Below are 26,031 nucleotides of genomic sequence, written 5' to 3'. Positions count from 1 at the left end.
CCCTCAACAGTGAGATCACACCGACTAGCCCTCCACAGTGAGATCACACCGACTAGCCCTCCACAGTGAGATCACACCGACTAGCCCTCCACAGTGAGATCACACCGACTAGCTCTCCACAGTGAGATCACACAGACTAGCCCTCCACAGTGAGATCACACAGACTAGCCCTCCACAGTGAGATCACACCGACTAGCCCTCCACAGTGAGATCACACCGACTAGCTCTCCACAGTGAGATCACACAGACTAGCCCTCCACAGTGAGATCACACAGACTAGCTCTCCACAGTGAGATCACACCGACTAGCCCTCCACAGTGAGATCACACCGACTAGCCCTCAACAGTGAGATCACACCGACTAGCCCTCAACAGTGAGATCACACCGACTAGCCCTCCACAGTGAGATCACACCGACTAGCCCTCCACAGTGAGATCACACCGACTAGCCCTCCACAGTGAGATCACACCGACTAGCTCTCCACAGTGAGATCACACAGACTAGCCCTCCACAGTGAGATCACACAGACTAGCCCTCCACAGTGAGATCACACTGACCAGCCCTCAACAGTGAGATCACACCGACCAGCCCTCCACAGTGAGATCACACCGACCAGCCCTCCACAGTGAGATCACACCGACTAGCCCTCAACAGTGAGATCACACCGACTAACCCTCCACAGTGAGATCACACCGACTAGCCCTCCACAGTGAGATCACACCGACTAGCCCTCCACAGTGAGATCACACCGACTAGCCCTCCACAGTGAGATCACACCGACTAGCCCTCCACAGTGAGATCACACCGACTAGCCCTCCACAGTGAGATCACACCGACTAGCCCTCCACAGTGAGATCACACCGACTAGCCCTCCACAGTGAGATCACACCGACTAGCCCTCCACAGTGAGATCACACCGACTAGCCCTCCACAGTGAGATCACACCGAATAGCCCTCCACAGTGAGATCACACCGACTATCCCTCCACAGTGAGATCACACCGACTATCCCTCCACAGTGAGATCACACCGACTAGCCCTCCACAGTGAGATCACACCGACTAGCCCTCCACAGTGAGCTCACACCGACTAGCCCTCCACAGTGAGATCACACCGACTAGCCCTCCACAGTGAGATCACACCGACTAGCCCTCCACAGTGAGATCACACCGACTAGCCCTCCACAGTGAGATCACACAGACTAGCTCTCCACAGTGAGATCACACCGACTAGCCCTCCACAGTGAGATCACACAGACTAGCTCTCCACAGTGAGATCACACCGACTAGCCCTCCACAGTGAGATCACACCGACTAGCCCTCAACAGTGAGATCACACCGACTAGCCCTCCACAGTGAGATCACACCGACTAGCCCTCCACAGTGAGATCACACCGACTAGCCCTCCACAGTGAGATCACACCGACTAGCCCTCCACAGTGAGATCACACCGACTAGCCCTCAACAGTGAGATCACACCGACTAGCCCTCCACAGTGAGATCACACAGACTAGCTCTCCACAGTGAGATCACACCGACTAGCCCTCCTCAGTGAGATCACACAGACTAGCTCTCCACAGTGAGATCACACCGACTAGCCCTCAACAGTGAGATCACACCGACTAGCCCTCCAAAGTGAGATCACACCGACTAGCCCTCAACAGTGAGATCACACCGACTAGCCCTCCACAGTGAGATCACACCGACTAGCCCTCAACAGTGAGATCACACCGACTAGCCCTCCACAGTGAGATCACACAGACTAGCTCTCCACAGTGAGATCACACCGACTAGCCCTCCACAGTGAGATCACACAGACTAGCTCTCCACAGTGAGATCACACCGACTAGCCCTCCACAGTGAGATCACACCGACTAGCCCTCCACAGTGAGATCACACCGACTAGCCCTCCACAGTGAGATCACACAGACTAGCTCTCCACAGTGAGATCACACCGACTAGCCCTCCACAGTGAGATCACACCGACTAGCCCTCCACAGTGAGATCACACCGACTAGCCCTCCACAGTGAGATCACACAGACTAGCTCTCCACAGTGAGATCACACCGACTAGCCCTCAACAGTGAGATCACACCGACTAGCCCTCCACAGTGAGATCACACCGACTAGCCCTCAACAGTGAGATCACACCGACTAGCCCTCCACAGTGAGATCACACCGACTAGCCCTCAACAGTGAGATCACACCGACTAGCCCTCCACAGTGAGATCACACAGACTAGCTCTCCACAGTGAGATCACACCGACTAGCCCTCCACAGTGAGATCACACAGACTAGCTCTCCACAGTGAGATCACACCGACTAGCCCTCCACAGTGAGATCACACCGACTAGCCCTCCACAGTGAGATCACACCGACTAGCCCTCAACAGTGAGATCACACCGACTAGCCCTCCACAGTGAGATCACACCGACTAGCCCTCCACAGTGAGATCACACCGACTAGCCCTCCACAGTGAGATCACACCGACTAGCCCTCCACAGTGAGATCACACCGACTATCCCTCCACAGTGAGATCACACCGACTAGCCCTCCACAGTGAGATCACACCGACTAGCCCTCCACAGTGAGATCACACCGACTAGCCCTCCACAGTGAGATCACACCGACTAGCCCTCCACAGTGAGATCACACCGACTAGCCCTCCACAGTGAGATCACACCGACTAGCTCTCCACAGTGAGATCACACCGACTAGCCCTCCACAGTGAGATCACACCGACTAGCCCTCCACAGTGAGATCACACCGACTAGCCCTCCACAGTGAGATCACACCGACTAGCCCTCCACAGTGAGATCACACCGACTAGCCCTCCACAGTGAGATCACACGGACTAGCCCTCCACAGTGAGATCACACCGACTAGCCCTCCACAGTGAGATCACACCGACTAGCCCTCCACAGTGAGATCACACCGACTATCCCTCCACAGTGAGATCACACCGACTAGCCCTCCACAGTGAGATCACACCGAATAGCCCTCCACAGTGAGATCACACCGACTATCCCTCCACAGTGATATCACACCGACTATCCCTCCACAGTGAGATCACACCGACTAGCCCTCCACAGTGAGATCACACCGACTAGCCCTCCACAGTGAGCTCACACCGACTAGCCCTCCACAGTGAGATCACACCGACTAGCCCTCCACAGTGAGCTCACACCGACTAGCCCTCCACAGTGAGATCACACCGACTAGCCCTCCACAGTGAGATCACACCGACTAGCCCTCCACAGTGAGATCACACCGACTAGCCCTCCACAGTGAGATCACACCGACTAGCCCTCCACAGTGAGATCACACCGACTAGCCCTCCACAGTGAGATCACACCGACTATCCCTCCACAGTGAGATCACATCGACTATCCCTCCACAGTGAGATCACACCGACTAGCCCTCCACAGTGAGATCACACCGACTAGCCCTCCACAGTGAGCTCACACCGACTAGCCCTCCACAGTGAGATCACACCGACTAGCCCTCCACAGTGAGATCACACAGACTAGCCCTCAACAGTGAGCTCACACCGACTAGCCCTCCACAGTGAGATCACACCGACTAGCCCTCCACAGTGAGATCACACCGACTAGCCCTCCACAGTGAGATCACACCGACTATCCCTCCACAGTGAGATCACACCGACTAGCCCTCCACAGTGAGATCACACCGACTAGCCCTCAACAGTGAGATCACACCGACTATCCCTCCACAGTGAGATCACACCGACTAGCCCTCCACAGTGAGATCACACCGAATAGCCCTCCACAGTGAGATCACACCGACTATCCCTCCACAGTGATATCACACCGACTATCCCTCCACAGTGAGATCACACCGACTAGCCCTCCACAGTGAGATCACACCGACCAGCCCTCCACAGTGAGCTCACACCGACTAGCCCTCCACAGTGAGATCACACCGACTAGCCCTCCACAGTGAGCTCACACCGACTAGCCCTCCACAGTGAGATCACACAGACTAGCCCTCCACAGTGAGATCACACCGACTAGCCCTCCACAGTGAGATCACACCGACTAGCCCTCCACAGTGAGATCACACCGACTAGCCCTCCACAGTGAGATCACACCGACTAGCCCTCCACAGTGAGATCACACCGACTAGCCCTCCACAGTGAGATCACACCGACTATCCCTCCACAGTGAGATCACATCGACTATCCCTCCACAGTGAGATCACACCGACTAGCCCTCCACAGTGAGATCACACCGACTAGCCCTCCACAGTGAGCTCACACCGACTAGCCCTCCACAGTGAGATCACACCGACTAGCCCTCCACAGTGAGATCACACAGACTAGCCCTCAACAGTGAGCTCACACCGACTAGCCCTCCACAGTGAGATCACACCGACTAGCCCTCCACAGTGAGATCACACCGACTAGCTCTCCACAGTGAGATCACACCGACTAGCCCCCCACAGTGAGATCACACTGACTAGCCCTCCACAGGGAGATCACACCGACTAGCCCTCCACAGTGAGATCACACCGACTAGCCCTCCACAGTGAGATCACACCGACTAGCCCTCCACAGTGAGATCACACCGACTAGCCCTCCACAGTGAGATCACACCGACTAGCCCTCCACAGTGAGATCACACCGACTAGCCCTCCACAGTGAGATCACACCGACTAGCCCTCCACAGTGAGCTCACACCGACTAGCCCTCCACAGTGAGATCACACCGACTAGCCCTCCACAGTGAGCTCACACCGACTAGCCCTCCACAGTGAGATCACACCGACTAGCCCTCCACAGTGAGCTCACACCGACTAGCCCTCCACAGTGAGATCACACCGACTAGCCCTCCACAGTGAGATCACACGACTAGCCCTCCACAGTGAGATCACACCGACTAGCCCTCCACAGTGAGATCACACCGACTAGCCCTCCACAGTGAGATCACACCGACTAGCCCTCCACAGTGAGATCACACCGACTAGCCCTCCACAGTGAGTTCACACCGACTAGCCCTCCACAGAGAGATAACACCGACTAGCCTTTCACAGTGAGATCACACCGACTAGCCCTCCACAGTGAGATCACACCGACTAGCCCTCCACAGTGTGATGTGATCACACCGACTAGCCCTCCACAGTGAGATCACACCGACTAGCCCTCCACAGCGAGATCACACCGACTAGCCCTCCACAGCGAGATCACACCGACTAGCCCTCCACAGTGAGATCACACCGACTAGCCCTCCACAGTGAGATCACACCGACTAGCCCTCCACAGTAAGATCACACCGACTAGCCCTCCACAGTGAGATCACACCGACTAGCCCTCCACAGTGAGATCACACCGACTAGCCCTCCACAGTGAGATCACACCGACTAGCCCTCCACAGTGAGATCACACCGACTAGCCCTCCACAGTGAGATCACACCGACTAGCCCTCCACAGTGAGATCACACCGACTAGCCCTCCACAGTGAGCTCACACCGACTAGCCCTCCACAGTGAGATCACACCGACTAGCCCTCCACAGTGAGCTCACACCGACTAGCCCTCCACAGTGAGATCACACCGACTAGCCTTTCACAGTGAGATCACACCGACTAGCCCTCCACAGTGAGATCACACCGACTAGCCCTCCACAGTGTGATGTGATCACACCGACTAGCCCTCCACAGTGAGATCACACCGACTAGCCCTCCACAGCGAGATCACACCGACTAGCCCTCCACAGTGAGATCACACCGACTAGCCCTCCACAGTGAGATCACACCGACTAGCCCTCCACAGTGAGATCACACCGACTAGCCCTCCACAGTGAGCTCACACCGACTAGCTCTCCACAGTGAGATCACACCGACTAGCCCTCCACAGTGAGATCAAACCGACTAGCCCTCCACAGTGAGATCACACCGACTAGCCCTCCACAGTGAGATCACACAGACTAGCTCTCCACAGTGAGATCACACCGACTAGCCCTCCACAGTGAGATCACACCGACTAGCTCTCCACAGTGAGATCACACCGACTAGCTCTCCACAGTGAGATCACACTGACTAGCCCTCCACAGTGAGATCACACCGACTAGCCCTCCACAGTGAGATCACACCGACTAGCCCTCCACAGTGAGATCACACCGACTAGCCCTCCACAGTGAGATCACACCGACTAGCCCTCCACAGTGAGATCACACCGACTAGCCCTCCACAGTGAGATCACACCGACTAGCCCTCCACAGTGAGATCACACCGACTAGCCCTCCACAGTGAGATCACACCGACTAGCCCTCCACAGTGAGCTCACACCGACTAGCCCTCCACAGTGAGCTCACACCGACTAGCCCTCCACAGTGAGATCACACCGACTAGCCCTCCACAGTGAGATCACACCGACTAGCCCTCCACAGTGAGATCACACTGACTAGCCCTCCACAGTGAGATCACACTGACTAGCCCTCCACAGTGAGATCACACCGACTAGCCCTCCACAGTGAGATCACACCGACTAGCCCTCCACAGTGAGATCACACCGACTAGCCCTCCACAGTGAGATCACACCGACTAGCCCTCCACAGTGAGATCACACCGACTAGCCCTCCACAGTGAGATCACACCGACTAGCCCTCCACAGTGAGATCACACCGACTAGCCCTCCACAGTGAGATCACACCGACTAGCCCTCCACAGTGAGCTCACACCGACTAGCCCTCCACAGTGAGCTCACACCGACTAGCCCTCCACAGTGAGATCACACCGACTAGCCCTCCACAGTGAGATCACACCGACTAGCCCTCCACAGTGAGATCACACCGACTAGCACTCCACAGTGAGATCACACCGACTAGCCCTCCACAGTGAGATCACAGCGACTAGCCCTCCACAGTGAGATCACACCGACTAGCCCTCCACAGTGAGCTCACACCGACTAGCCCTCCACAGTGAGCTCACACCGACTAGCCCTCCACAGTGAGATCACACCGACTAGCCCTCCACAGTGAGATCACACCGACTAGCCCTCCACAGTGAGATCACACCGACTAGCACTCCACAGTGAGATCACACCGACTAGCCCTCCACAGTGAGATCACACCGACTAGCCCTCCACAGTGAGATCACACGGACTAGCCCTCCACAGTGAGATCACACCGACTAGCCCTCCACAGTGAGATCACACCGACTTGCCCTCCACAGTGAGCTCACACCGACTAGCCCTCCACAGTGAGATCACACCGACTAGCCCTCCACAGTGAGATCACACCGACTAGCCCTCCACAGTGAGGTCACACTGACTAGCTCTCCACAGTGAGATCACACCGACTAGCCCTCCACAGTGAGCTCACACCGACTAGCCCTCCACAGTGAGATCACACAGACTAGCCCCCCACAGTGAGATCACACCGACTAGCCCTCCACAGTGAGATCACACAGACTAGCTCTCCACAGTGAGATCACACAGACTAGCCCTCCACAGTGAGATCACACAGACTAGCCCCCCACAGTGAGATCACACCGACTAGCCCTCCACAGTGAGATCACACAGACTAGCCCCCCACAGTGAGATCACACAGACTAGCCCTCCACAGTGAGATCACACCGACTAGCCCTCCACAGTGAGATCACACCGACTTGCCCTCCACAGTGAGATCACACAGACTAGCCCTCCACAGTGAGATCACACCGACTAGCCCTGAACAGTGAGATCACACCGACTAGCCCTCCACAGTGAGATCACACCGACTAGCCCTCCACAGTGAGGTCACACTGACTAGCCCTCCACAGTGAGATCACACCGACTAGCCCTCCACAGTGAGGTCACACTGACTAGCCCTCCACAGTGAGATCACACTGACTAGCTCTCCACAGTGAGGTCACACTGACTAGCCCTCCACAGTGAGATCACACCGACTAGCCCTCCACAGTGAGATCACACCGACTAGCCCTCCACAGTGAGATCACACCGACTAGCCCTCCACAGTGAGATCACACAGACTAGCTCTCCACAGTGAGATCACACTGACTAGCCCTCCACAGTGAGATCACACCGACTAGCCCTCCACAGTGAGGTCACACTGACTAGCCCTCCACAGTGAGATCACACTGACTAGCTCTCCACAGTGAGGTCACACTGACTAGCCCTCCACAGTGAGATCACACCGACTAGCCCTCCACAGTGAGATCACACCGACTAGCCCTCCACAGTGAGATCACACCGACTAGCCCTCCACAGTGAGATCACACTGACTAGCCCTCCACAGTGAGATCACACTGACTAGCCCTCCACAGTGAGATCACACCGACTAGCCCTCCACAGTGAGATCACACCGACTAGCCCTCCACAGTGAGATCACACCGACTAGCCCTCCACAGTGAGATCACACTGACTAGCCCTCCACAGTGAGGTCACACTGACTAGCCCTCCACAGTGAGATCACACCGACTAGCCCTCCACAGTGAGATCACACCGACTAGCCCTCCACAGTGAGATCACACCGACTAGCCCTCCACAGTGAGATCACACTGACTAGCCCTCCACAGTGAGATCACACTGACTAGCCCTCCACAGTGAGATCACACTGACTAGCTTGGCCTGGATATAGTTTCTTCTGGTACATACTAATATTTACCACATCTCTCCTTCCACACTCACTTCACTACCTGCTCCCTAAATAAGCTCAGCCCTGGCTTCTCCCCCATGTGCTCCTATGTGGCAGAGCTGCAATTAATAGGAAGCCCGAGCACTCCTTGTGTTACAGTAAATCCTAAAACCAGGGGTTCACTAATAAATGGAAGTGAGGGGATATTTGGAAGGTGGAAGTCAGGTAACTCTAAGAGCTACTAATGAGTATTTATTACGCATCTTTCTTGTCCATCATACCGCAGGCTGCATGAAGTGCTTTTGTGTAGCATAAAGAGAAGTCGTGATGCACTCCGCATGGTCACAATTTGGCATCTGTATTTAGAGTTGCACTTGTGGAGTATTCTTGGAGAGGTGGATCTAAGGGTTATCTTGCACGTGCAGTATAGGATATACCAGGGTTGGCAACCTTTTTCTATCAGAGTGTCGGCTAAAATCTAGTGAAGCCCAGGTGTGCCAGTTGGGTGTAATATAGATAGATATATATATATACTTACATACATACATACATACATACATACATACATACAGACATACATACATACTTACATACATACATACATACATACATACATACATACATACATACAGACATACATACATACATACTTACATACATACAGACATACATACTTACATACATACATACATACAGACATACATACATACAGACATACTTACATACATACATACATACATACAGACATACATACATACATACATACTTACATACATACATACATACAGACATACTTACATACATACAGACATACATACATACATACATACATACTTACATACTTACATACATACTTACATACATACATACATACAGACATACATACTTACATACATACAGACATACATACATACATACAGACATACATACATACAGACATACATACATACATACATACATACAGACATACATACATACAGACATACATACATACATACATACTTACATACATACATACATACATTACATACAGACATACATACATTACATACATACAGACATACAGACATACATACATACAGACATACATACAGACAGACATACATACAGACAGACAGACAGACAGACAGACATACATACATACATACATACATACATACATACATACATACATACAGACATACAGACATACAGACATACATACAGACATACATACATACATACATACAGACATACATACATACAGACAGACATACATACATACAGACATACATACATACAGACATACATACATACAGACATACATACAGACATACAGACATACATACAGACATACATACAGACATACATACAGACATACATACATACATACATACATACAGACATACATACAGACATACATACATACATACATACAAACAGGGCTGCCTAGAGGAATTCATGGCCCCAGTACAGCACCTTCATGTGTCCCCCTTTATAGTCAAGCATGGTAAAAAAAAATTTTGCGCCGCAGCGGAAGTGGGCGTACAATTGGGGGCGTGGCAGTGCATCATTGGGGGCGTGTCTAGCAGGTGAAAAGCACCAGGCCACCCTCTTATAGAAAAATGCATTACTCACACATGCCCCCTTGCTCAGCAGCTTTGCTCACATATGTCCCCTCTGCCCACATGCTTTAATTACACTCGCCCCCCCCTGTGCCCAGCACCTTTAGTCACACATGCCCCCCTCCAGCACCTTTAGTCACACATGCCCCCCTCCAGCACCTTTAGTCACACATGCCCCCCTCCAGCACCTTTAGTCACACATGCCCCCTCTCCAGCACCTTTAATCACACATGCCCCCTCTCCAGCACCTTTAGTCACACATGCCCCCTCTCCAGCACCTTTAGTCACACATGCCCCCCTCCAGCACCTTTAATCACACATGCCCCCTCTCCAGCACCTTTAGTCACACATGCCCCCTCTCCATCACCTTTAGTGACACATGCCCCCCTCCAGCACCTTTAATCACACACGCCCCCTCTCCAGCACCTTTAGTCACACATGCCCCCTCTCCATCACCTTTAGTGACACATGCCCCCCTCCAGCACCTTTAATCACACATGCCCCCTCTCCAGCACCTTTAGTCACACATGCCCCCTCTCCAGCACCTTTAGTCACACATGCCCCCTCTCCAGCACCTTTAGTCACACATGCCCCCCTCCAGCACCTTTAGTCACACATGCCCCCTCTCCAGCACCTTTAGTCACACATGCCCCCCTCTCCAGCACCTTTAGTCACACATGTCCCCCCTCTCCAGCACCTTTAGTCACACATGCCCCCTCTCCAGCACCTTTAGTCACACATGCCCCCCTCCAGCACCTTTAGTCACACATGCCCCCCTCCAGCACCTTTAGTCACACATGCCCCCCTCTCCAGCACCTTTAGTCACACATGCCCCCTCTCCAGCACCTTTAGTCACACATGCCCCCTCTCCAGCACCTTTAGTAACACATGCCCCCCTCCAGCACCTTTAGTCACACATGCCCCCTCTCCAGCACCTTTAGTCACACATGCCCCCCTCCAGCACCTTTAGTCACACATGCCCCCTCTCCAGCACCTTTAGTCACACATGCCCCCTCTCCAGCACCTTTAGTCACACATGCCCCCCTCCAGCACCTTTAGTCACACATGCCCCCTCTCCAGCACCTTTAGTCACACATGCCCCCTCTCCAGCACCTTTAGTCACATATGCCCCCCTCCAGCACCTTTAGTCACACATGCCCCCCTCCAGCACCTTTAGTCACACATGCCCCCCTCCAGCACCTTTAGTCACACATGCCCCCTCTCCAGCACCTTTAGTCACACATGCCCCTCTCCAGCACCTTTAGTCACACATGCCCCCTCTCCAGCACCTTTAGTCACACATGCCCCCTCTCCAGCACCTTTAGTCACACATGCCCCCTCTCCAGCACCTTTAGTCACACATGCCCCCCTCCAGCACCTTTAGTCACACATGCCCCCTCTCCAGCACCTTTAGTCACACATGCCCCTCTCCAGCACCTTTAGTCACACATGCCCCCTCTCCAGCACCTTTAGTCACACATGCCCCCTCTCCAGCACCTTTAGTCACACATGCCCCCTCTCCATCACCTTTAGTGACACATGCCCCCTCTCCAGCACACCTTCTTCTTACCTTGTTCTCCACTGCACAGCATGGGAAGATATCCAGCAGCCCGCCGAGTACCATGTGACCACTGCAGTCACATGACCTGGCGTCTGAAGATACCTGAGCTGAAGGGGATTTAGCCACTACCGATCCCCCTGCATTCAATAACAAAAAATAAAAAAAAAGAACTTTTAAAATAAAAAAAATATTTTCAAAGATAGGTCTCCAGTGGGGACTTGGGCCACCAAGCAGGCCCCGGCAATTTGTAGCCGCCCCCTCCCCTCTCAGCTATATATATATATATAGAATTATGTCTCATTTTATGAGGCTAACATCATATTAGCAGTAAGGGACCAGCAAAAAAACATTATGCCGCACAGTAGTGCCCCAGTTCACATCATACCTCATAATTGTGTCCCCAATTCATCTTATGCCTCATAGTTGTGCCCACAATTCATACTTTGCCACAGTTGCCCCCATAAATATTAGAGATGAGCGCACTCGGATTTCCTGAATCCGAGCCCACCCGAACGTTGCCGATCCGAGTCGGATCCGAGACAGATCCGGGTATTGGCGCCAAATGAAAACTTGAAAGCGAGGCTCCGAGTCATAATCCCGCTGTCGGATCTCGCAATACTCGGATCCTATAAATTCCCGGCTAGTCGCCGCCATCTTCACTCGGGCATTGATCAGGGTAGAGGGAGGGTGTGTTAGGTGGTCCTCTGTCCTGGTAGATCTCGTGCTGTGCTGTTTAGTTCTGTGCTGTGCTGTTTAGTTCTGTGCTGTGTGCTGTGCTGTTTAGTTCTGTGCTGTTCTGTGCTGTGTTCTGTTCTGCAGTATCAGTCCAGTGGTGCTGTGTGCTGTGCTCTGTCAATTTTGAGTTCAGTGGTGCTGCTGGGTGCTGTGTCCTGTTCAGTCCAGTGGTCCTGTGTCCTGTGCTCTGTGCTTCTAAGGGCATAGTTATTTCCCCAATATTCCCAAGTGTTTAAAATTTTTTAAAAAAGTTAATAAAAAAAATATACAAAAAACTAATTTAAATTTTTTTTAGTATCGGGGCCACCCCACTACACAGTCCAGAATTTTTTGGGGGAAAATTCAGAGCCGTGGAGGGTTTTTTATTAATTATATTGTGGTGACCCACTCCTCTACGCAGTCCAGGTAAATTTTTTGGTGCGAATCATACAAGTTCAGGGTTTTTAAATTATATTGTGGTGACCCACTCCTCTACGCAGTCCAGGTACATTTTTTGGTGCGATTAAGACCAGTTGATGGTTTTCTTATTATATTGTGGTGACCACTCCTCTACGCAGTCCAGATACATTTATTGGTGCGAATCATACAAGTTCAGGGTTTTAAAATTATATTGTGGTGACCACTCCTCTACGCAGTCCAGGTAAATTTTTTGGTGCGATTAAGACCACTTGATGGTTTTCTTATTATATTGTGGGGACCACTCCACTACGCAGTCCAGAAAAATACCTCGTTGCAACGTTTTGGACTAATAACTATATTGTGAGGTGTTCAGAATACACTGTAAATTAGTGGAAATGCTTGTTAATGAATGTCATTGAGGTTAATAATAGCATAGGAGTGAAAATAAGCCCAAAAACTTGATTTTTGAACTTTTTATGCTTTTTTCAAAAAAAATCCGAATCCAAAACCTTAAATCCGAACCAAAACCTTTCGGCAGGTGTTTTGCTAAACAAATCCGAACCCAAAACATTGCGAAAATCCGAATCCAAAACACAAAACACGAGACACCAAAAGTCGCCGGTGCACATCCCTAATAAATATATAGCATGCCACGGTATATGTGCCCCTCAATTTGCTGCCCTTACTTACCTTTGTAGACTCGTCTTTCTACAGAAACCTGGGAGCTGCTTCAATAAAACAGCCGGTGATGGCCGAAACGGAGCTTCTGCGCATGGCCATCATCGGCTGCTTTGCTGAAGCAGCTTAAGCGTCGGCGTGCCAGACAAAAGTGGTCAGCGTGCCACGTCTGGCACGCGTGCCGAAGGTTGCCGACCCCTGGGATATAGGATAACCGAAGAGTGTAGAAAGTGACTGTATAGAAGGATCTCACAACAGGGCTTCTCTCCCTACACTCCATAGATTCCAGCCAGACAGAAAGGTTCATGAATAATGTGACATTGCGTCCAGCATTAGTGTATTCTCAGTAGAGCCGGGAAGGACGGACATTATAATATCCCCTAGTGATAAGAGATGAGGGTAATGGTGTTTATAACTGTGACACAGGATCTGCTTTGTCTTTGGTAGTATGGCCTACATCCTCCATCAATCCACCACCTTCCATGGGCACTCCCACGGCTTGGGGTATGAGAAGATTGGAGACAGTCCCACCGGTGGTCTCTCTCTGCACCTAGGACCTCACTGCAACACAAGTATCCGGGCAGCGTTCATCCATGTGATTGGGGATCTTCTGCAGAGCATTGGGGTCATGGTGGCGGCCATTATTATTTACTTCAAGGTGAGAGAAGAGAGTAGAGACGGTGGTAAAAATGACACCACAAGGAGTGTCTATAAATGAGTTATTCCTCTATATGGAAAAATATGTAAAATGTCCTACTGCCAGCATCTGAGAAGATTCGCAAAATGCAGCAGCAAAAATATTATTCTAATGTTATAGCTTCAGCTTCTGGATGTGGTATACCTCCATCAAGGAGGGAAATTGTAGGGAACTGATTTTCAGATAACTGAATTCTCATTAGGCTTAAAACAAATCTTGGTAAATATCCTAAATGTTCTGCTGAATCCTGAGCAAATCCCGGATTTGGTGATTCCTAATAAAATCTTGAATGAATAGAATAGAATATGAATAGAGCATTGCCCGGGTTGGAGCACAGATGATTGTACAGCTCTGCACAATATGTCTGTACTATATAAATAAAGGACCATTCTAGTAATGTTTCCATATAGTAATCATGTACTCTCCTCCTGTCATTCCCATATATCTTATTTGATGATTTCCTGGAAATCCTAGTTCACCATCATCATATATTTTAAATTGCCACAGATTCCACAGTGCTGGACAGACATTGATAAGCATACAGATTAAAACGTGAGCATAAAAGCTTAGACTAAAATCATATAAACTGAGCATAAACATATAACATAACATAACATAACACAGAACAGGTACAAACACGGTAGATGAGTGAGATTAAACAAAAGACCTGTGAGAACTTATAGTCCAGAAGGATGAAGAGCCGAGACAAAAGGAGCCAGTAGGAACTCGGAGGAAGGGGGGCAGATGGAGTAATCATGGATAGGTGTAAGATAGGCCAAGGTGAAGAGGTGGCTTTTGAGGGAGCAATTAAAAGACTGGAATTCGGGGTATAGTGGAGCTGTGCAGGAGAGGTCTTGGAAGCTGGAGTGAAAACTTGTAATCAGGGAGCAGGAGAGTCTCCGGTCTAAGTCAGAGTGTAGCAGCGTATCTTCCGACCAAGTCAGAGAAGCATTGGTGAAGGCTTTGAAGGTGAGTGTGAGCAGTTTAAATTGAGTTTTGGAGGAAATGAGGAGCCAGTGTAGAGCTATGCAGAGTGATTCAGTAGAAGAGAAGTGACGGGAGAGGAAGATAAGTCTTACCACTGCAGCATTTAGAACAGATAGAAGAGGGGAGAGATTGGTTAGGGGAAGGCCAGTTAGCAGGAGATTGTAAGAATTGAAGTAGGGTTTTTGTGAAACCTTAAGTGAGAAAGGTGCATGTTTGAGCAATGTTATGAATGTGGAGGTGAAAGTATTTTGGGAGGGATTGGAAATGTCCACCATGAGACGGAAAGATTGAAGGGAGGAGGTGCTAGGATGAGAGGAGACATGTTGAGTTTGAGATAGTGCTGTACAACCAGGTGGAGATAGTGTAGAGGTAGTTGGAAACAAAGTGATAGAAAGAGGATAAGTCAGGGAAGGAGAGATATATTTCTGTGTCATATGCGTAAAGGTACAGTACTAGTAAGGTTCTCAGTGAAGATGTTGAAATCCACAAGTATAAGAGTGGTTTGCTCAGTGGAGAGGAAGAGGTATAAGCAGGCAGTCATTTTGTCAGGGAACTAGAGAAACAGGACCATGGGGCCAGAGATGACAGCGATGCGCAAGTGGAGAGGATAGAAGAGATGTATTTGAAGGATGAGAAGGAAAGGGGGAGTTCAGGGGGAATGTCTTTGAATGAGCAACCGGAGGACAGCAGGATGCCAACTCCACCACCTTAGCAGTTGCGGGGTCAAGGAGTGTGGGTTTAGGAGCGACTGTCACATACCAGGCTCTCAGGTCCTATCACTTACCTCTCTGCTGTCTTTCCAAGTTGTCCCTGTGGTCCTCAGGCTCTGCTGGTCTAAGATCTCTGTAAGATGCTGTCCAGTCTGTCTCCACTCCAGAGATCCCTCCAGAATCATTGTATAGGCGTTGCTATCTTGGATTCGTACACACGATTCCACTCAGCCAATCAGTGGATAGCAGCCTCCATTCCAGGTTATCTTCCAAAACCAATTCCTGGGAGCTGCCATCTTGGATATGGTCACCTGACCATCTCAGCAACTCACAGTGTTGTTTCTGCCCAGCTGACCGCAGTCTTCAATCAGGAATCAACAACTACTATAAAAGGACTTCCTGGAGCCCTTACCTGTTGCCAGTGCAACGTTGTATTTCAAACAGCAACCTGGTTCCCAGCAGTTTGCATTCTTTCTATCCTATCAGCTCACAGTGCAACCTGCATTCTGGTTCCATTAGGGTTCATCAATCTAGTTCCTGTCTGGTCTTCTCTGCTAGTTTATCACCACCTGTCCTTTCATCTACAATCAAAGGAACATAATCAGGTCACCCAGCTTTGTGTACGTAGTCACCAGCCTAACTCCAGAGACCACCCTGTCTGGGTAAAGACAGATCCTCAGGCGTGACAGTTTGCACTGGCATAATGAATCCCACTGGTGATCTACCCCAAGGAGCGGGCTCAATGCAAAGCCTGGTGAATCGGATTATGAGTCAGGAAAGCGCACAGGAACAAATCATGCAGTTCCTTCAAGAATTGTGCTCTTGTCTGGATAGCAGTCAACTTACTCTCAGTTCAAGTGACTCCTCTGTTCCTGCACAAGCTCTACTTGTTCAAGTTCCTGCCACAGCTTCTCATATTCATATGCCAACTCCTGCCAAATTCAATGGCGATCCAAAACTATGCAGAGGGTTTCTGAACCAATGTGAGATCCATTTTGAGCTACAGCCCAGCAATTTCCCTACAGAAAAAGCAAAATATGCATTCATTATCTCCCTCCAATCGGGACACGTATTAGCCTGGGCATCTCCATTGTCGGAAAGAGCAGACGAAGTCCGAGTGACGAAACGCGTAGGGTTCCAATGTGAGTTGAGATCGGTTACCGGGACAACAGAACCCGGAAGTTGCGACATAGATACGATCGCGCTACAGCGTGGCAGCAGGAGCTTAGCCGCGTCTGAAAGACACCCCTATGTGCACTGTTATCCTTACTGAATGTAAGTGCAACTTTTATGCTGTTTATTAAACACACCTTTTATTGGAATACTACACCATTTGGGGCCCTTTTTTCTTGTTTTACCTTCCGTTTGGTTGCTGGGACAACTGAACTTGGAAGCTTATATGGAGACATGATCGCGATGTAGCGTGCCGGCAGGAGCCTTATCGCATGTGAAAGATACCTTGATGGGAATTGTTACCCTTACTAAATGTAAGTGCATTTGATCATTACTCATACTTATAAACTTATATTGGAATCCTACACTATAAGGGCATCCTTGTTTCTTCCTGTCTTCCGCATATTTATGAACTATATGGTGGATCCGGAGAGGAACGGATGAGAATTTATTGAGTGACCGTTTGGAACTATATCCAGATGACCTGAAAAGATTGCATATTAGGATTTTATTTATTCATTCTTTTTATTTATTTTATATTGTGACTGGACGTTTTGTTGCATTTATATGCTATATTCTATATTTGATTTAACATGCTACCACACAATCCATTTATGTTGTGATATTCAGAAAACCCGTTCATCTCATTACCCTCCCAGCTGCGCCTTATTCCAAATCTCTGTTTTATTGTCGGAAAGAGCAGATTCCCTGCTTTCCTCGTGTTCTAGATTCACAGCAGCCTTCCGTTGGCTCTTTGACGAGTCAGGAAGAGCCAGTTCAGCATCCTTAGATATTCTACGCCTTCAACAAGGCTCTCGTCCTGTGGCCAATACCTGGTTTAGTTCCAAATATTAGCTTCTGAGTTGAAGTGGAATGATAAGGCCCTAATTGCAGCCTTTTGGAGTGGCTTTTTCAATAAAATTAAGGATGAGTTATCCACTCATGATCTGGCTTCTAAACTTGATGAACTAATTTGCCTGTATACTAAACATGATTTACGCTTTTGGGAGCATGCCCTGGAGCAAGGAAAAGGTGAAACTGTTAAACCTCATCATCAACTTCGGCCCCAGCAGCCCTCAACACCAAGCGCTGAGCTCATGCAGGTGAACCGTGCTCGCTTAACCAAAGAGCCTTACTTGACACTTACTTGATTTCTGCCCCAAGCATCCGGGAAACTCCAGCTCCTAACTGGTGATGTGAAAGCTAGGTTAGGAGTAGTCAATTCTTTTCCACAAAAATCTGATTGTGTACTAACAATCACTCTTGAACATGCTCGGCGAACTAAGAACCTCTCAGCTCTTCTTGATTCTGGTGCCGCTGGAAACTTCATTACTGATACAGCGGTTCAAGAATTGCAGTTACCCACAGAGCTGTTACCTCAACCATTCTACATCACGGCAGTGGATGGAGGTCACATCTCAAATATTATTATCACCCACCAGACTCATCCTCTCAAGATTAGAGTGGGGGTTCTGCACTCAGAATTGATTAAGCTTCTTATCAGACATTCTGGAGTTCAAAAGACTCTCAAATTTATCCAAAGATCCTATTGGTGGCTTACTCTCAAGCAGGACAACCAAGAATTCCTGTTTTAGGTTTTCCCAACATAAAATATATTGTCAAACACCTGCTGACCAACTTCAACCATTGCCTATTCCTCACCAACCCTGGACTCATCTGTCTATGGACTTCAATACTGATCTACCAGTTTCTAATGGGTTCAGCACCATCTGGGTTGTAGTTGACAGGTTCTCCAAGATGGCCCATTTTATCTCTCACTGGACTACCCTCCGCTCCAAAAATTTCTGATCGTGAGGTCCCGTTTGTGGCCAAGTTTTGGCGGTCTTTGTGTTCAGCTCTCCAAATGAAGCTCATGTTTTTGTCTGCCTATCATCCCCAAACAAATGGCCAAACTGAAAGGGTAAATCAGGACTTAGAATGTTTTCTTTGCAGATTTGTCTCATCTTCACAAGACAACTGGAAAGAACTTTTACCCTGGGCAGAATTCTCCCACAATTATCAATACCATTCCTCCTCTGGGTCTACACTCTTTTTACGGTCTATGGTCTTCACCCTAGAATACCTGAGTTCCTGCCTCTTCCTTCTGCCATTGTACCTGCTGCTGATAACACTTTACATCAGTTCACTAAAATATGGAAGGAAGTCCATTCTTCCATGTGAAAGGCTTCCTCCAAATCCGAAAAATTTGCTGATCACAATTGTCGAGCAATACCCAGTCTCAAACCAGGGGATCAAATCTGGCTTTCCACTCACAACCTGAGGCTTAAGGTACCTTCCATGAAGTTTGCCCCTCCATATATTTGTCCATTTCCCATAGAGCGAGTCATAAATCCAGTAGCTTACAAACTCAAACTTCCTATGGATCCCAAACTTCTTCCACATATCCTTGTTGAAGACTTTGGTCTTGAATAGGTTTCATTCTACACTCCCTAAAACTCCTAAAATCCAAACTCAACGAGAAGTTGAGTATGAAGTGGAAAGAATACTCAATTCATGGATTTGTCATGGTCGTCTTCAGTACCTTATTGATTGGAGGGGTTATAGTCCAGAAGAACGAGCCTGGATTAAAACCCCTGATGTATATGCTCCAAGCTTGGTCCGTATCTTCCATGCAAAATTCCCTTTGAAGCCCAAGAGGTGTCCAGGATCCACCCTCAAAAGGGGGGGGGGCATTGCCACACACCAGGCTCTCAGGTTCTGTCACTTACCTCTTCATTGTCTTTTCAAGTGTACCTGGCTCTGCTGGTTTCAGGCCTTTCTGTTCTCCCTGTGTTTGCGTGGGTTTCCTCCGGGTGCTCCGGTTGGCTCCCACACTCCAAAAATATATTAGTAGGTTAATTGGCTGCTATCAAAAATTGACCCTAGTCTCTCTCTCTCTGGTATGTTAAGGAATTTAGATTGTAAGCTCCAATGGGTCAGGGACTGATGTGAATGAGTTCTCTGTACAGCGCTGCGGAATCAATGGCACTATATAAATAAATGGTGATGATGATGATTGGATACTTTGAGGATATATATACACGGTATAGGGGAACAACAGTGGGTAGTGGAGAAAGATCTGTGGGATGAGGGAAAAAGTTATGTGAGGTAGAAGATAGATGCAGTTGAAGGAAGGGAATGTTCTGATCATAAGGCAATATGGAGAGTCAAGGAAAACAATCATAATAACGAAGCAATTATGAGGGTAGTAGTAAGTATTATTTTTGATATTGTGTGTATGTTGGTAAAAGAGATATCTTTATTTCTGAGACCAGGGGAAGAAATTTTTAACTTTGAGTTTGTTTTAACTTTGCTAGAGGAAATGCATTATTTCTGAGGTGTATATCTGATGCAATAAGCCTTTGTGGAGGAAGTCTTTTGTGTATCTTGGAGTAGGGAAACGACTTGTTTGGGGTTTTGAAACTTTCTTTGGGAATGTGCATTCTGCAACTGACTGAAGAAAGGACCCATGTTATTTAGACCTTTTAATGTGTGAGGATCCAGCACCTAAAGGCACAAGAAGGTTTAGTTAGACTTGCTGTTAGATTTCCTGCATCTAAAACAAGAAGCAGGAAATCACAGCAAGTTTTAGAATATCACAGATAAGTGTAAATATTGTTAGCTTTTCATTGCATATAAATCCATATATGGGTAAACAAATTGCATCCTGAATCTAAAAATAGCCCAGACCTCAGTGGGCTGGCTTACCTTGGGAGACTGTTTTCAAATCTGTATAAAAAACACTGTCATGTATTTAAAATTGTGCTTCTTGTTTCATCTGACCTGCTCCCTGGTACCATCAACCAGGTGAGCAAATAAACATCATCTTTTGCTTCAAAGACCTGCGTGGAAACTTCTCTATTCCTGTGACCTACAGATTAGACCCAAAATCTAATCCATTACCCGGCTGTTTCTGAGGTTTGGACCCAGCATCCAGTACCACCGCTCTGCCTGCTACTCAGCAACTTTGGCCAGTGTGATAGGCCAGGGGGGATCCATCCACAGCAACCTTGATCCATAGGAAGATGTCAGGAGTACCAGCCCAGGTACACCAGTAATGGGGTAAACTTACAGCATCAGTTACCCAGAAGAAACCCAGTACTGGATGCCGGTAAGGAGTCCAGTGGTGGCAGTATTTGTTAGCCCCTCCTACTGCGGTTAGAGGGCAATTTTGGGATACTGAAAGGGAACGTGGCAAAGTAAGCCCAGCCGCTTCCCACCAACAACAGACATGGTGGCATAGATGGTCCATCCTGTCACAGCATTCTTGACATGGGTAGGATGTGTGCCTTTCCAATCTAGTTTAACCAGTACAGCTAAACACAGAACTACGAGATAATACCACCCTCCCCCATGTTTCTGGACCTCAACAGACCAGGTAAAATACTCAAAGTTCCCTGTGTAATGCTATCCATAGATTGGGACATTTGCTGCAATACAGTGGAGGATGCAGCACATCATTTTAGGTAATGGCACATACACTCGCACAGTGCTTAGTGTGATTACAAGAAACTGGGTTACACAATCATCATTTATTTATATAGCGCCACTAATTCCACAGCGCTGTACAGAGAACTCACTCACATCAGTCCCTGCCCCATTGGGGCTTACAGTCTAAGTTCCCTAACACACACACACACACACACACACACACACAGACACACACACACACACACGCACACACAGACTAGGGTCAATTTGTTAGCAGCCAATTAACCTACCAGTATGTTTTTGGAGTGTGGGAGGACACCGGAGCACCCAGAGGAAACCCACGCAAACACGGGGAGAACATACAAACTCCTCACAGATAAGGCCATGGACAGGAATTCAACTCATGACCCCAGTACCGTAAGGCAGAAGTGCTAACCACTTAGAATGTGACAATGACATTGTGTAGGGCAGCACGGCGGCTGTCTCCGGCTACACTGCAGCATCTTCTCAATAGATGCTGTTTTGCCTTTTGCAGATCCTGTCTGCAAGGAGTTAACTCCTCATCATTGAATATGAATCCCAATTACCTGTGTCTGGCCTTTAATAGACTGTCTTTCCCTGCAATCTGGGCCAGTTCATCAAGTGTCTTTGCTGTTCTCTTTGATAAACTCCTGTGTTCTGATCCTTACTGACTCCCTGATCATCCACATGGCATCTAGATCCAAACTTCCCAGCTGTACCTGGACCTCCGTGCTACCTGTGCCTGTAGACTATCGGTACCACCTGGTATCCAGCTCCACGCTTCCCAGTTGTACCTGAACTTCCATCCTACCTGTACCAGCAGACAATCACTACCCCCTGGTATCCAGCTCCAAGCTTCCCCGCTATACCTGGTCCTCCGTGCTACCTGTGCCTGCAGACTATCGCTACCCCCTGGTATCCAGCTCTAAGCTGTAACTGGACCTCCGTGCTACCTGTGCCTGCAGACTATCGCTACCACCTGGTATCCAGCTCCAAGCTTCCCAGCTGTACCTGGATCTCCATGCTACCTGTGTCTGCAGACTATCGCTACCACCTGGTATCCAGCTCCAAGCTTCCCAGCTGTAACTGGACTTCCGTGCTACCTGTACCCACAGACTATCGCTACCCCCTGGTATCTAGCTCCAAGCTTCCCAGCTTACCTGGACCTCCGTGCTACCTGTACATACAGACTATCGCTACCCCGTGCTGCTCCCCTTCACTGGAACGACCTCCCTCGCTCCATTCGTCTCTCACCCAATCTGTGCTCCTTCAAGCAGGCTCTTAAAACTCACCTGTTCCTTAAGGCCTACCAACCATCCACTTAACCTCTCACCTCTTCTGGTTCTCCCCTGCCCCCTTTCTCTCTCCCCGTTGCTTCACTGGCTCCCTTATGTACCTGATTCTGTTTACCCTCCCTTAGGATGTAAGCTCGTATGAGCAGGGCCCATCTTCCCTCCTGTCTCCATACCTGTTCTTCCACTCCGTCTCTACTGTATCTGCCTGCCTGGAGTTTCTGAAGTACTGGTACTTTGTGTTTATTGTTCTGTACTGTCTTACCCTGTATAGTCTACTGTTTGTACCATGTACGGCGCTGCGGAAACCTTGTGGCGCCTTACAAATAAACGATAATAATAATAATAATAATAATACCCCCTGGTATCTAGCTCCAAGCTTCCCAGCTGTAACTGGACCTCCGTGCTACCTGTACCTACAGACTATCGCTACCTCCTGGTATCTAGCTCCAAGCTTCCCAGCTTACCTGGACCTCTGTGCTACCTGTACCCACAGACTATAGGTACCCCCTGGTATCTAGCTCCAAGCTTCCCAGCTTACCTGGACATCCAGTCTCTTTGTGCCTGCAGATCATCTTGCCCTCTTGGTAACCAGCTTCCTCAGTTTTATCTGGTAATTCAGTACTTGTGTTATCTGCCTTTTCATTTACTACAGCCCAGATTTACCTGTAAGTTCCGTCCATAAATAACCCTCTTGTTTCACTTCTATTTCTCTCCGTGGTCTTCATACCTGGAATCCTGACAGTCGTCGTCCGGATTATTTTACCACCAAGCCGTGTAGTTTTTGCTCCTGACTGAAGTGCACATTTAGCAGATACTGCACAATAATAGTAAAGATATAAGTCTGTGTTTGGTTAATCCCCTACCGTCCAGGGTACCAGCGCCATGGCAATAGATGCCCTATATGGATACAAAACAAGACGTTGCCAGCGCTTGTCCTTACTATTGTATATCTGTGTATCTAGCACAATGACAGTGTGAGATATTGGTTCATTCTTTCATCTAAACATTTCAATCCAACATCAAAGATCCTCATTTTCGTGAGACCTAAACTTACATCTATTCTTATCACAACCCTGAAATCAGGGCCGGATTAAGGGAATGGAGGCCCCTGGGCTAAGCGGGCCTCCATTCCCCCGTGAGGCCCCCCTCCCCCAGCACTTACCTCCTTCTCCGGCGCGCTGTACACTCTTTACTGAGGAGATCTCGTGAGAGTGAGACTCACAAGATCTCCTCAGTAAGGAGAATACAGCGCGCCGGAGAAGGACCGCAGTGAAAGTGCTCAGCAGCACTGATCACGCCGGGGGCGCCCCCGCCCGATCAATACTGCTGCTGAGCACTTTCAAGGGCCCCCTGGATGCCATAGGCCCCTGGTCTGTAGCCCAGTTAGCCCTATGGTTAATCCGGCCCTGCCTGAAATACAGATAAAATCGACTGCACTCGTCTCTTCTCGAGCTTCTTTCTACTTCTCCGATATTCCGAAATATTGTGTGAACTGTACATTTGTTATGTTAGTGTTCATATCGACATGTAGTCCGAATACAAAGTAGGACCTCATACTGGATAAAGGAACCTATTTTGGTGCTTTAGAGTATGTAAAATACTTGATGGATCGCCGCTGTCTCCAGTGTTGAGGGCAATTCCAGTTATAAAAATTGTACCTTTCTCGTTTATGCCCCAGAAGGAACTGCCCCATCTCCCTTATCCTAGAGCTGTTCTGGGCGTTATGATGCTGGTGTATAACTAGTAATGTGTGGTGGTGTGTAACTGGTGTGTGACTAGTAATATCAGCTGGTGTGTAACTAGTAATATCAGCTGGTGTATAACTAGTGTGTAACTAGTATAATCAGCTGGTGTGTAACTAGTAATATCAGCTGGTGTGTAACTAGTAATATCAGCTGGTGTGTAACTAGTAATATCAGTATATACAGGACAACGCATCTAGGATGATGGCTTTCCCTGTTCTCTTTTCCAGCCGGAATACAAAATCGCTGACCCTGTCTGTACCTTCCTCTTCTCCGTCTTTGTATTGGGAACCACCGTGACCATCTTACGTGATGTTTTCTGGGTGCTGATGGAAGGTAAAGCCAGAAAGAGGGGAAGTATTGGTTACTGGGTGCTAGTGACAATAATTAGAATGGAGAGCGAAATGGAATGAGGGGAGATATATAAGAATGGGAGGGATGGGTAAGAAGGGAGATATTATAGAGAGTGGAAGGAGTAGAGATAATGGAGGCAGTGGAGGGATTATAGAGATTGGAAGGAGTGGAATATATTATAATCTACACAGCAAGGAATGTAATAATACACAGAGTTACAAATTCTAATCCAAACAGCAGGAGATGTTGTAATGAGACATTATAATCCACTATCGCCCTCACTCTGTATTCACATTCTAGAACTTCCTAAGACGGAGATTCCTCCTGTTCCTCAACACTGACAACTACCTCCAGCCTTACACCCTCTTTTATATAGGCAGGGTTAATAATACCAGATTATTGCTGATAGTTCTATCTCTCTCTTACCAGGCCCTGTTATACTAATGCTGTCTCTTTGATATCAGGTACACCCCGGAGTATCACATACAGCTCAGTAATGGACGTCCTCATGTCAGTCCAGGGTGTTCGGTCCGTGCACAGTCTACGTCTAAGTGCTCTCACCCTCAGTCAGAATGTAGTATCTGTCCATCTGGCTATCGGTAAGTGGGACACTCATCCTGTGAGCAGAGCAGAGACCAGGTAGACTCTCTCTCAAATAACATGGCCAGAGATTAGATAGAGACAAGTTATTCTGAGATATTGCTGGTAGAAAACAGAAACTCAACACCAATCAGCCCCAGACCTTCCAAGAATTAATACTAAGAATAACGTACCCCCTCCATGGTCAAATTCCTACATTCTCTCCTTGTTAAACATTGGTGGGTGCTGGGCTTGGAGTGGAGATGAACTGATCTTCTACAGTGTCTCCCCCGCTGTGTCCCTGCCACAATGTCTGGGCCAGTCCTGTAGAAGACAATGGGTAATCCTTGGCTTTCCCCACCTCCAGATCTTAGATAGCACCCAGCTACTCCTGAAATTAACCTCTTCCACACTTTTGGTATGTTTCAAGACTACTAGCTGTCCCTCAATTCCTGTCCCCTCCTTCTTACTTCCC

The 26,031-nt window shown here is 48.7% G+C and overlaps 1 protein-coding gene across 1 annotated transcript in view; it reads left to right on the top strand.

Annotated features, from left to right (window-relative positions):
• Nucleotides 1-26,031, top strand: part of SLC30A3 (solute carrier family 30 member 3) — a 90,388-nt gene that overhangs the window by 62,382 nt on the left and 1,975 nt on the right. The window contains exons 5-7 of the mRNA XM_075200418.1: nt 14,015-14,225; nt 24,854-24,959; nt 25,442-25,576. Coding sequence (XP_075056519.1) covers nt 14,015-14,225; nt 24,854-24,959; nt 25,442-25,576 — 452 coding nt within the window. The remainder of the gene's footprint in view (nt 1-14,014; nt 14,226-24,853; nt 24,960-25,441; nt 25,577-26,031) is intronic.

This window comes from Mixophyes fleayi, chromosome 3, assembly GCF_038048845.1.
Source record: "Mixophyes fleayi isolate aMixFle1 chromosome 3, aMixFle1.hap1, whole genome shotgun sequence".
In the NCBI taxonomy this organism is placed as follows: Eukaryota; Metazoa; Chordata; class Amphibia; order Anura; family Limnodynastidae; genus Mixophyes; species Mixophyes fleayi.
Note: the sequence above shows the minus strand (reverse complement) of the source record. Positions and strands in the feature narration are given on the sequence as shown.